The following is a 12,614-nucleotide window of genomic DNA, read 5'->3' on the forward strand; positions in this document are numbered from 1 at the left end:
ACCGTTGACAGCAGGAGCTTTTGCGTGCTTACAGAGTGCTTTCTAACAGCTGGTAGCATTTGACAGCCCTGTCCAGTCTAGTCCAGGATGTGTGCCTTGTGTGTTCTGTCACCTCACAGGGAGCCTCACTAATTGACAACAGACAGAGCCTTAAGTTCTCTCAACCTAAGTACTGTACCAGCCCCTCCATGTTTGTGTCCTAAGAGTGGGCTTCTCATGTGAGAGACTGTGAAATAATGCTTATGTAATTTAACGTTGGGTTGTGGAATACTCCATGTTATGAAGACCCTCTAACAGCTTTGCACAACACAACCTTATTGATTACAGCAGCAGCAGCCCCGTTTCAGAGCTCGCAGGCTTCCATCGGCACGCCTCGACACCAGCCCACCTCGACCAGCACAGCAGCAGGCCCAGCCCATCCTTCGAAACTGCGGGCTCAGACCGCTGTCCAGGCCTCCACCCCAGGCCCACCCCTGCCCCCGCCCCAGGCCCCCTCGCTGGTGGCCGGGCAGAGTGCACCGCCCCAGCGGCTGGTGCTTACCTCGCAGGCCCAGGCCCGCTTGCCCAGTAAGTGGCCTTACTGTCCAGGGTCTGCTCTCACTGCCTTGGAGCAGTGTGTCAGGAACACGGGATGTCTGAAGAGCCTTTGCTGTCCACTGCCTCTGTCTGTCCCTCAATCCAGGCCTGGAGCGTGATGCCGGTCATGGTGGGGCCTTGCTTACGGTCATTGTCCAGGGCCCTGCTCTGTTCTACTCTTTCTCCTCCCCATTCAACCAGCTCTGCTTTCTTCTTGTGCTGCACTGGTGTTAAGGGCTAGCACCCTCATTTAGCCTTAGCCACAGTTCTGTTCCAGCAGTGCCAGCATTCACACTGTGGGGCAAGTGTTGAGACCACGAGAATTAGCATTAGGTTCCTAGACACTATTAGTTCTTTAGTTCCTCACACATTACCAAGTTTAAATTTGGCAGTGAGTACTTGCTCATTAGAGACTAAAACAGCTCATTGTTACTCATTTTGTCTAAACTTGTGTCCAGACTCTGAATTTTGTACTGCCAGCATGGAATTAGCAGGTTTCCCAGTCATCTACAGCCATTATCCAGGCTACCATAGAAATTATGCCAACTAAAACATTACAGATCACAAATATTTCATATTTGTTATGGAGCAGACTCACATTGAGGCCTTTTTGGAAAACTGGAAAGAGAGGAAAAAGCATCAAGGGAGACTGGGAGTCTCTTCTGTGTCCAACAGTGGGGAGTGGTTGTCCTAGGCAGTCACAATAGAGGAAAGAGCTGCATATACTGTAGGTGATGAGATTACATTAGTGTGGAGTTCCTTACATGTAGTGTGTGAGGTTAGTGATGGAGCTGGCTTTATCCATCTAGGAGGACTGGTGAGAGATTTAAGTGTCTGTGTGTAACTCTCTGTCTTTGACTTTCATTTCCCCTTCCTTGTGCACAGTTAATTCTGTGTGCAGGGCGCCTTTTAGATAGTTTACTAGTCTTTCACTAACGGTTCTCCTTATGGCACCTTTACTAACCCTGGCATGGATTTTTCTTGGGAAAGGCGCATTTGAACTTGGATAGCCACCCATTGGGTAAAAGGTCTTTAAGCTTCTGATCATTTGATATGTAATATCGAATCCCATGAGCTCATTTGAATTAACACAAACTCAAGAGTTTTATGTCTGACTTTAAGCTTCCCTAGACTTTAACAAAAAAGCATGTGTGATTGAAGTTTGTTGTTTTATATGTTGGTGATATGATCTTATTCACTGGATGTAAACTTTTTCAAATTTTGTAAGTTTTCTGAAGAGTTTCCAATTTAATGCAATAAATTTCTGAATTTTTTTAATATTTACTGTTCTTTTTCCCTTTTATTATTTGGAGAGAAAAGTAAAAATATTTCTTAAATAGTCTGATGAGTCATAGTTGATACTGAAAGTCCCTGTTGTTTATGATTAATAGATTAACCACTAAAGTCTGGTATTTAATAGTCTTTTTTTTTTTTTAATCTTAAAATAACCTATGTTGAAGATACTTGAGTATAGCATAAGCAGTTCTGGTTCATAGTGAGACAGTGTTGTACAATGGTACAGTAACTTTATTCCACAGGATGTCACTTCAGCTCCTTTTCTGTGTTTTAACAGGTGGGGAAGTAGTGAAAATAGCTCAGCTGGCGTCCATTGCAGGGCCACAGAGCCGGGTGGCCCAGCCAGAGACACCTGTGACACTGCAGTTCCAAGGGAACAAATTCACCTTGTCACATAGCCAGCTGCGGCAGCTCACAGCCGGCCAGCCTCTGCAGCTGCAAGGTAAGAGACAACCAGCTGATACTGTCACTGGCAAGGATAGAGGTACTCCACTCTTAGCACTGCACTTGAAAACCTATTTGGGTACCAGGTAAAAAGGGTCAGTTCCTATAAGGTTCAGGGTCTTCCCCAGGGAGTGACTTGAACAAGTCTGACCTGAGGGCTTATTGAGAAATGATGACATTTGTGAGTCACGTTGGCAGTTCCCTAAGCAAGTGATACTCGATTTTTATCAATTCCATTCGCTCTTTGAGATGCGTTTCCTCTCTTCTAAGTTAAGGTATAAGTGTTTGTTGCTTTCTCGTATGAATGAGTCAAATTTTCCTAAAAATGCCAAAAAGACCAGCAATTTTTGTAGGTGAAATGCTTTTGTCTATCTAGCTCCCTTCCTCTCTCCCTTCTTCCCTCTCTTCCTCTTTCCCTCCCTTCTTTCCTCTTTTCCTCCTTCTCTTCCTCCCTCCCTTTCTTTCCTCTCTTCCTCTTTTCCTCCCTCCCTTCTTCCCTCTCTCCCTCCCTTCCTCCCTCTCTTCCTCCTTTCCTTCCTACCTCCCTCCCTCCTTCCCGTTCTCCTTCCCTTCCTCTCTCCCTTCCTGTGTTTCTATCATTTAGGTTCTTACTGTGCTGCCCATGTTGACCTATGGCTTCTGAGACAAGCCATCTTTCTGCCTCAGCTTCTCAAGTAGTTGAGACTTCCAAGATATGTGTCAGTTTAAAGTTTTAATTTTAGCACCTGGATATAAACATCTCAGACGTTTGGCTAAGAACATGTAGTTTCTGCTTTCAAAGGAAAGGAGGTGGTAAGATTTGAATAGTTCGTTAAAATTAATCAATCTTAAGTGGTATGTGGTGACAACTGCAGCAGCTTTAGCTGCATCTAGCACCAGCTGCTTACCTTTAGGTTAAGGTTTCACAGGTTCTAAAGCAGCACTAGCTTCCCTGCACCTTGCCCCAGCAGCCTCTCTGAAAGACACTGCCCTAGATTCTAGATGAGTGATAGTTTCTTGTGACACTTTAATGCTTCTCTTGGTGAGATTTAGGATATCTGTCAGGGCCATCATGAGTGTAGAGGTGGTCACTTGATCTCTCACACATTTGGTAAGAAGCTTCAGGCACATAATAGACATTTGGCAGACTCTTGAAGATTAGCCACAGAGTCATGGGCACCTGAGCTAAGCCCAGCTCTTTCTGGTAGTTTTTATACCTTCAGCAATGGCTACATGGGTCTGTGAATGTTTCTGTGACCTTCACAACTCTAGGACAGCTGTGGTCACCAGTGGATATATTACCTGGGTATGTTCAGGGTTAATGGTCTTTTCTTGATTTGGTGTAAAGCACTCTTTCCCCAGATGGCTTTCTGTCTTTATCTGAGATTGTCAAATAATCCCTTCTTTGTCAGAGTTGCTGAGCTGTGCATATATTTGCTGGTATAAATGAGACTATGTGTATGCAGTATAATGGCTCATTTGTTTCTATGCCATTTGGAAGTGGCTAGTGTGTAATTATACTGTGTGCACACCTGTTACTGATGCTCCTGGTGGACATGTGGTTACAGGTAGTGTACTCCAGATCGTGTCAGCTCCTGGGCAGCCCTACCTTCGAGCCCCAGGCCCTGTGGTGATGCAGACTGTGTCTCAGGCAGGCACCGTGCATAGCACCCTGGGAAGCAAGCCCCCAACCAGTGGCCCCAGCCCTGCACCCTTGACCCCACAAGGTAGGGTGTTCCAAGCAGGAAGAAGGCTTGGTGAGAACTTCTTATGGACTGTTTTTTTTTTGGGTGGGGGTTTGGGGGTTGACTGGCAGGAGTCATGCACCTCTGGCCATTGGGCCTTATACATGTCAAAGCCTTATTTATGATAGTCTGGTTTTCACACATGTGTCATGACATCAACTTGGTATATTCTTTTTCTCTCAAATGTACTGCTTGAATATGATCAAACCCACTGTTCTAATAAAAAAAAAACTTAGGGGGTCAGTTAAGAGTACTTGTTGCACTTGGTGGCTCACAGACATTGAAAACTCTAGTCCTAGGGAACTTGTCATGTACTTATAATATCCACAGGCACCAGGCACACATGTGGCACACATACTTGCATTCAGGCAAACCACTGATACATAGTTTTTTATTTATAGACATGTATAGGTATATATATTTAAATATATTTAAATATATACACACATAAATATATTTTAAAGTTCAGTATACATATATTAAAAAATATACACATATAAGTGTTTATTTAATTTTTCTTATATATGTATGTATATGTAGGGTTAGTGGGGTCCTGCGCCTGTTCTGCCACAGGACTCAGCTGCTCAGGGAGTCAGGGCACAGGAAGTTTGACCACACTGAGGCCACACTGTTGCTGGGTGGGTGTTAGACTGTAGGACAGCCCAGGACACCTCTCTGGGGCTGGGGAAGCACAGTCTGAGGCGCGGGTTAGCTGGAGCTGGCTGGGGGTTCCCAGGCCTTCAAGGAGGTCAGGGTCGTCTGGTTCTCAGGTTCTCAGACACCCAGGCTGAGAACAGACTGCCCCCCCCCCCCCCCCCCGTCCCTTCACTGCCCTCAGGCTGAATCTAGCCCAGGGCCAAGGGGGAGAAGAGGGAAGCTCTAACTGGAGAAAGTTCTTAACTTGGTGGTAGTGGGGCTTTGGCTTGGCTTGGTGATGGCTGTGGATATAGGCAAAGGCCTTTTTCATGGCTCCCCACAGTGGATCTTAATGAAAGGAGATGGTCCGAGATTTTAAGGCATTTATTGTCATGGGAAAGTGGAAGTGTAGACCATACCCCACTTTTCAGGGTGGGCTTGAGGTTAAATACCTTTTACAGGGAGGAGTGTCTGGCAAGGAGAGTTTATTGGCTAAGTCTTCCAGGCCTTTAGGTACCTCATTAAAATGGAGATCTGTCTTGAGCTTAAGTGACTGGAGGCCATAAATCTATGGGAAGCTGTGGCTACTGACAGGGGTCTGGTGCCTGGAATCCAGGCGAAGCACCTATCATCCCTTCAGGGTCATCACCGGGAACAAGGCTACCTTTCATGATCCTACATGTATATACACATATATATACAGTTTTATTTATATTTAAGAAAGAAACCTTTGGAACCACCAAATATTTAGTAAGTGTGCCTAGAGCTCCCTGAGAGTAGAGCTATGCACTTTGTACAGGGTTTGCACACTGCTCTGGCTGGCCTATGGCTGCTGGGCTCTGAGCATCTAACCTATTCTCTGCCAGCTTCTCTTCTAAGGACCAGTCCTTACCTGCTTGCGTTCAGTGTATTAGAGCTGGTAGGCGAGTTTGATTCCTGGGCAAGCAAGGAGCCGTTCTTTATATGCTGATTACCTTTGGTGTTTTACCATTATGGGACAGGGGAGGTTATCAGGCTAACTTAGGACAGGTATGTGATTGGTCTGTGCCAGAACAGTCTTGACTCTGGTTCTGGACATAGCTGTGATGTACTAAACTTTTCTTTTTTTCTTTTTTTTAAGATTTACTTATTTTATGTATATGAGTACACTGTAGCTATCTTCAGACACCAGACGAGGGGGATCGACTCCTATTACAGATGGTTGTGAGCCACCATGTGGTTGCTGGGAATTGAACTCAGGACCTCTGGAAGAGCAGTCAGTGCTCTTAACTGCTAAGCCATCTCTCTAGTGCCCTGATGTGCCAAACTCTTAAGAGCCAGCTCCTTCTGTTTTCTTGGGATTTGAGGAGAAGCATGCTGCTACACCTCGGCCTTACAGTCTACCTTTAGGAATGGATCTGTTGAATATTGGTGTTCCTTTTTCCTTTTTTCTTTGGGAGCCAGGAGCACAAGGGTGTTAGGGATGGAACTCCTCAAGCATCCCAGGCAAGTGCTTTACTTTAAACTGCACCTATATTTCCTTCAGCTGTTTGCTTTTCCATTTGTAGTTGGTGCTCCGGGTCGAGTAGCAGTGAGTGCTATGGCTGTTGGAGAACCTGGCCTGGCTTCCAAACCAGCTTCTCCTGCTGCTGGGCCAACCCAGGTAAGGCTTAGGTGCATAGATGCAAGGGCACACACTGGCAAGTAGCTTTTCTGTGGCAGCCAAGGCGCCTGTGGGTCCTTTCTTGTTTATGCATTTCAGAGATGCACATGCTATTTGAATTAGGGCCTTGGTTTAACCCTTGTTCCCAACGAGAGAAATTGACATAGGCTTCTGACTGCAGACATTGTGGTCTTTATTCCTTTTGTTTTGTCTTATTCTCAGTGTCTTCTATATCTTAGGAGGACAGAGAAGGAAGGCTCCTTTGCTTCCTCATCTTTTCTGCCAGTAGTTTCATAGAAGTAGGTCGTGGATGTTGAGATGAATGTGTTCATAATAGTTCCCAAAAATCTTCAGTGAGGTGATTTTTGTCAGGTTGTTGCTCACATAACCTCCCCCCCCCCCCCGTCATGTTTTGTCTTTCTGGTGTGTTTTGATCAAGGAGGAGAAGAGCAGACTTTTGAAGGAACGGTTAGATCAGATTCATTTTATCAATGAGCGGCGTTGTTCCCAGAGTCCAGTGTATGGCAGAGACTTGCTGAGGATTTGTTCCTTGCCTGGAAGAAGGAAGAGGCCTTTGTGCTGGTCTAGCAACCTTGGGAAGGGTCCTAAAGGAGTAAACTATGACATGTCACTCTCAAAAAGTGAAGGTGACCTGATTTTGACATTGAGTCAGCGTCAAGAGTCTCTTCGAGATGTTCTAGACAGGTGAGTTAGTGTATTTAGGTGAGTATCTTTACCCTTATTTTCTCTTCCTTCACTCTGATGCACACCAGAAATTTTCTTTTTTCTTTTTAATTTTGGGTCTCATGTAGCTGCCCTTCAATTTTATATAGCTAGACTAGGCTTGCCTTGAACCCTTCCTGATGCTCCTGCCTCCTCCTCTCAATGCTAGTATGAGTTGCCACATCCTGTAGTTCATTTTTTGGATTTTATTTTTTAATACTGTTTATTTCCAATTACTTTTCCTCAGGTTGTCTTTTGAGTTTCTTGGGGTTTGAAGTGTTTTGGGAACAGGGGCCTGGTATTTAGGTTATTAACTAGCTCTTTTAGAAAACTGACCCACAAAACTATCTATATATTACTTGGAGACATCGAAGAGTAGAATTCAGAACAAGTTAGTAGAGCATCCTCAGTGGGCTGAACACCACAACTAGCCACACTGTTCCTGCTGGGCCTTGATATGTCTGTTGCTGTTCAGACTACTGACAGTCCATGCAAGTTTCTGTATGCCCAGCCCTGCTTCCCAGGTTCAGCTTCAGGGTCATTTTCTTTTCTAGCTGAACTACGTTGAACTACATTGTTGCTCCCTGACCAGAGAGTCCCTGATTACCCAGTGCCTGTGCTTAGTCTTCAGAGCCTGCCTTCCAGGTTTCACAGATACATAAATTAATGAAGATACATAAATTTCTAGGCTGAGCCAAGCCCGTCCCTGGCCTTCCCAGGCTGTGTGGTAGATTTGCTGCCATTTGTTCTCATGCTCTTGTTTGTCTTTGAAATGCTGGCCATCTTCACACATCACAGATGGCCACTTCAGATGAGATGTACTTGGGAACAAACCACTAAGACCCAGCTTCATACGTTGGAGAGACAACTAAGCATTTAAGAGCCCATCTTACTCCTACAGAGTGCCCAGTTTGGTTTCTAGACACTGAGTTAGGGAGTTGTGGCCTCTGCAGGTACCACATGCATATGCACAAGCATAACTCAGAATAAATGTAGTTGGGCATGGGAGTGCATGCACACCTTTAGTTCCAGCACTGGGGAGGCAGAGGCAGGCAGATGGATATCTGAGCTCCAGGCTCAGAGTTAACCAGTGAGTCTCAAAGTTTAAAACAAATGAAAAACAAAGTATAATAAGTAACATTTAAAGCAGAGCTTCAGCTAATGTCTAGAAGAGAAAGCTTTGTGTTGTGAATGACTTGAGGTCAGTGGGATCATCAGGTTGGTCATGGCCTTGCAGTTCTGTCTATAGGGTGTCCTCTGTCTCCTCTCAAGTTACATGTCACCCGTAGTATTTATTTAGAAGGTTCGTATTTAGAGACAATTTACTTCTGTCCCAAGAGTCCTCAAAAGAATATCTGAGCCAGTGGCTATAGTCTGGAGAAAGCCTGTGGTAGTCATGTAGGCCTGTCCTGACTGATGTTGTTTTGGGTTTGTGTCCTTGAGCTCTGAAAGATTATGCTGCTTGCAGTGACAGGATCTAGTTCTCGCTGCTTGTCTGGCAACTCACACTGTCAGAGGGTTCTGCCGTGCCCAGAAACCTCATTGCTGCCAGAGGGGCCAGAGTACCACATAGTGACCACACATGATTTCTGCTCCTCAGGGTGGCCTGTGTGATTCCTCCAGTGGTGGCTACACCACCCTCCTTGTGGGTTGCGAGGCCGCCCTCACTGTATAGCAGCAGGTTGAGAGCTCTGAGGCAGTGCCTGAGGGAACACACCGGCCCTTACCACCGGCAGCTGCAACAGCTAACAGCACTGCGCTCACTGCAGTTCCCGGAGCTGAGGCTGGTGCAGTTTGACTCAGGTATGACAGACCCTGTTGGCATAGTTTGGGATGAGAAATACTGTTTGTTCTGCAGTGCAAGACTCTTTCTCTCTCTTTCTCTCTCTCTCTCTCAGGGAAGTTAGAAGCTTTAGCAATCCTGCTACAGAAACTGAAATCTGAAGGACGTCGGGTGCTGATTTTATCTCAGATGGTTCTTATGCTGGACATTTTAGAGATGTTCTTGAACTTCCATTATCTCACCTATGTTCGGATTGATGAAAATGCCAACAGTGAACAGCGACAGGTAAGAAATAATCCTTTTGTGGTGATTCCATGGTATAACCATAAATCATTGGATTTAGGCCTCATTTTCCTACAGCTGTGAGGTTCACTGCCTCTAAATGCAGAATAGGTAGCATTTAGAACTTTTTGAGTTCCAGACTGACTACTTTCTTGATTTTTTTTTTTTCCTCACCTCATCAAGCTTCTTAGCCAGCTGGATGATGTCTGGTCCTAGGTGTCTCAGGACAAATTGGGGTCATCTGTAGTCACACTGGGATAGTACTAACATACTTTAAGAGGTGGCTATCTAGCAAAAATGTGAGTACTTTTTAGACTAACTGACAATTAAATAGAAATTAAGAAGTTTTTCCATGTTTTTGTTGGCTGTGTTTGTTAATTTAACGTTTGGTTAATGTATAGTGCTTGTAGCACACCTCCCAGAAAGCAGCATGGGTTAGCAGCCTCAGAGATGGATAGACAGTTGATGTAGTGATCCCTGTCTAGGACTTCACACAGTAGCAACAGTGCTTCATTGAATGATTTGTGCATAAGTGCACATGATAAGCGTGATTATTAACAGTGAATATCCAGCAGAAGAAAGGACACAAAGAAAGTTTGTGCCTTGGCAGTGAACCCCAACTTTCTTCAGAACTCCAAATGACAGACTAGAAAGTCCTTACCAGAAGTGTCTCAGCACAAGCATGAGTATATAGTACAGAGGTCATGAGTGGGTAAGAAAAACATGGTGCTGAAGAAGACTTGAGTTGTTCTTTTTATGTTTTAAAGCAAATGCAAAGTTTGTATACATTATGTATGCAAATAGAAAGGACCCTAGCTTTTTTGTAATATTGTAGAAAATTGGGTAGTTCTTTGAAGAGAGAGGTTGGTCAACTTTAGTTTTGGCCTGGAAATAATTTACAAAAGTACTCAACATTCATTGAAGTTTGTTATCTCGCATGGTTAGAGATGTTTTTGTGCTTCCTCAGCCTTACTCCAGGGGCTTCTTGCCTGTAGAGTGCCCTGGCATTGCCTGAGGAAAAAGGAGAAAGCACAACTCCCTCCCTAGCAAGACTCTGCTTTCTTGTGGGGCCTACAGATTGGGCTGACAGCAAGTACTAGATAGGCATGACATCTTAGGCACATGATGTCTGTGTTATCTAAACATGACGTAGAGATGCTGTGCATACAAGGAAGAGCATGCATGCAGGAGAGCCAGGCTAAGATGTTATTCATGGAACATATCAGACTGTTACAAAATAACTTGAATTGACAGATCATAGAAGGTGTCCAAGGTCTCCCATTGTTCTCCAGAAATGTTAACCTAAGTACTTTGTTTCCTCTCAGGAGCTGATGAGGAGTTTCAACAGAGACAGGCGGATTTTCTGTGCCCTTCTCTCCACCCATAGCCGTGCCACTGGCATAAACCTTGTTGAGGCTGACACTGTGGTATTTTATGATAATGACCTAAATCCAGTTATGGATGCCAAAGCCCAGGAGTGGTGTGATAGAATTGGGAGGTGCAAGGACATCCACATATACAGGTGATAATAATCCTGGCCAACTCCTAGATGTGTATGTAATGAGCTTTGTGGAAGGTGTGGGGGAATGAATTCAGTAACAAACACAGGAGGTAGAGCCAGAGGTACTATGCTGCAGTTGAACTTTAGAAGTTCCTACATAACTGAGGTTTAGTTTTCTTTTAGACATATTTCTAGTGCTGCTGTATTGTCTGGCCTTTGTACTTGATATTTACTGGACATGGTGGCAAATGCTAAAATCCATGCATTCCAGAGGCTTAGACGGAAGATGATGAGCTTGAAGCTAGTCTGGGCTACATTGTAATATCCTGTTTTAACAACACCTACCCTACTGCATGTGTGTGGTATTATTACACGAGTGTAAGGTGGTGCCATCTTGCTCTGTGCTGCAGAATGTTGATGTGCTTATAAACCTAGAAGTAGACAAAAATGCATCCTGTTTCAGTGCTATCTCGGGTTTTTCCTACCCCTAAAGCACAAACATAAGGGCACTGTGTCTTGGACCTGAGTTAACATGAGAAGAGACAGCACTGAACCTTGATTGCTCACTTCTTAATATGTTTTCTATTTAGAATTTCTTTTTCTCTTGGAAAATTCTCGTTTTTCTTTTTCATCCCTGTGAATATTTTTGTAAAAATGGTTTAACTTAAGCTTTCTTGACTTTTAGTGTTTAACATCCTTAAAGCAAGTACTCAGGGCTGGAGAGATGGCTGCTCTTACAGAAGACCCAAGTTCAATTCCTAGCACCCACATAGCAGCTCACCAACTATCTGTAACACCAGTTTCTGGAAATGAAGAGCCACCCACTGGCCTTCATGGGCACCGGGCATGCAAATAGTGCACACACATACATGCAAGCAGAACATCTATGTGCTTAAAATTTTTAAAGTATGTTTTAAAGCAAAGCAGTGAATGTTGTAGGAAAAAAAATAGACTGAATAATGAGCCCTGCTTGGGGTAGTACTCAAGACCTTCTAGGGGACTAGCAGCTTGCAGGGGACAGGTAAGAGTGGGACACCTCTTGAAAGTCAGGGAAGTTATCAGCTTTGCCTGTTGTAGTCTGTAAGGACAGACAGTAGGGATGAATCCAAAACCAGTTGAGAAAGGTCTAGGTTGATGTGGTGGGAGAAACAGTGGTAGGCAGAAGGTTGTATGGCAGACTCTAGAACCAGGATTTGAGAGGGAGTAACAGAGTGGCTTAGGTAGAAGTTGCTTCTCTGGCTATCCTTTGAACACCTGTGTCTGGTACTGGTTTGTGTTTCTAGATGATATAACTATTATTTCATATATATATATATATATATATATATATATATATATATATATATATATATATATATATATATATAGTACATTTTTTCCCCTTTATTTTATAGGCTTGTCAGTGGCAATTCTATTGAAGAGAAATTGTTGAAAAATGGAACTAAAGATTTGATCCGAGAAGTAGCTGCTCAGGGAAATGACTACTCGATGGCATTCTTAACTCAGGTAGCCTTCATATGTTAGGAATCCTTAGTGATTGGTTATGATCACACAGGGAGACTCTGTCTCACTTCCTCACAGTGAGGAATGCCACAGTGAGCAGAATCTTTTTTTTTAATGTGAATTCACTAATGAAGGTTAATTTTTGGGTGGGCTCAGGTCAGACACAGGATTGTGTCTGTTCCTGGAAGTCACTGTGCTTGTTATTTGTGTTTAGCGAACTATCCAGGAGCTGTTTGAAGTCTACTCACCTATGGATGATGCCGGCTTTCCTGTGAAAGCTGAAGAATTTGTGGTGCTGTCTCAGGAACCATCTGTCAGCGAAACTATCGCACCTAAAATTGCAAGACCTTTCATAGAGGTGAGTGAAAACCTGGTCTACCATAATGCTTGTTTGACAATGAATATTTGAGTTATGACTGCATGTGCTTTCCCAGTGTAGTTGTGTGCTTTCACTCCTCACCTGGCTTCTGAGTCTCAGCCCTTACTCTTTTTGGATTCTCCCCT

At 44.1% G+C, this 12,614-nt stretch overlaps 1 protein-coding gene across 8 annotated transcripts in view; it reads left to right on the top strand.

The window, feature by feature from the left end:
- Positions 1 to 12,614, top strand: part of EP400 (E1A binding protein p400) — a 95,212-nt gene that overhangs the window by 60,522 nt on the left and 22,076 nt on the right. For 5 of the 8 annotated variants that reach the window (XM_080941060.1, XM_080941062.1, XM_080941063.1 and 2 more), the window contains 10 exons: positions 328 to 567; positions 2,150 to 2,314; positions 3,864 to 4,022; positions 6,224 to 6,318; positions 6,758 to 7,023; positions 8,642 to 8,844; positions 8,940 to 9,109; positions 10,432 to 10,628; positions 12,002 to 12,113; positions 12,325 to 12,468. In XM_080941060.1, the coding sequence (XP_080797186.1) occupies positions 328 to 567; positions 2,150 to 2,314; positions 3,864 to 4,022; positions 6,224 to 6,318; positions 6,758 to 7,023; positions 8,642 to 8,844; positions 8,940 to 9,109; positions 10,432 to 10,628; positions 12,002 to 12,113; positions 12,325 to 12,468 (1,751 nt within the window). The remainder of the gene's footprint in view (positions 1 to 327; positions 568 to 2,149; positions 2,315 to 3,863; positions 4,023 to 6,223; positions 6,319 to 6,757; positions 7,024 to 8,641; positions 8,845 to 8,939; positions 9,110 to 10,431; positions 10,629 to 12,001; positions 12,114 to 12,324; positions 12,469 to 12,614) is intronic. The other 3 variants (XM_080941065.1, XM_080941066.1, XM_080941067.1) reach the window with 1 other exon arrangement.

The sequence above is a fragment of the Micromys minutus genome (genome assembly GCF_963924665.1).
Source record: "Micromys minutus genome assembly, chromosome: 29".
Taxonomy (NCBI): Eukaryota; Metazoa; Chordata; class Mammalia; order Rodentia; family Muridae; genus Micromys; species Micromys minutus.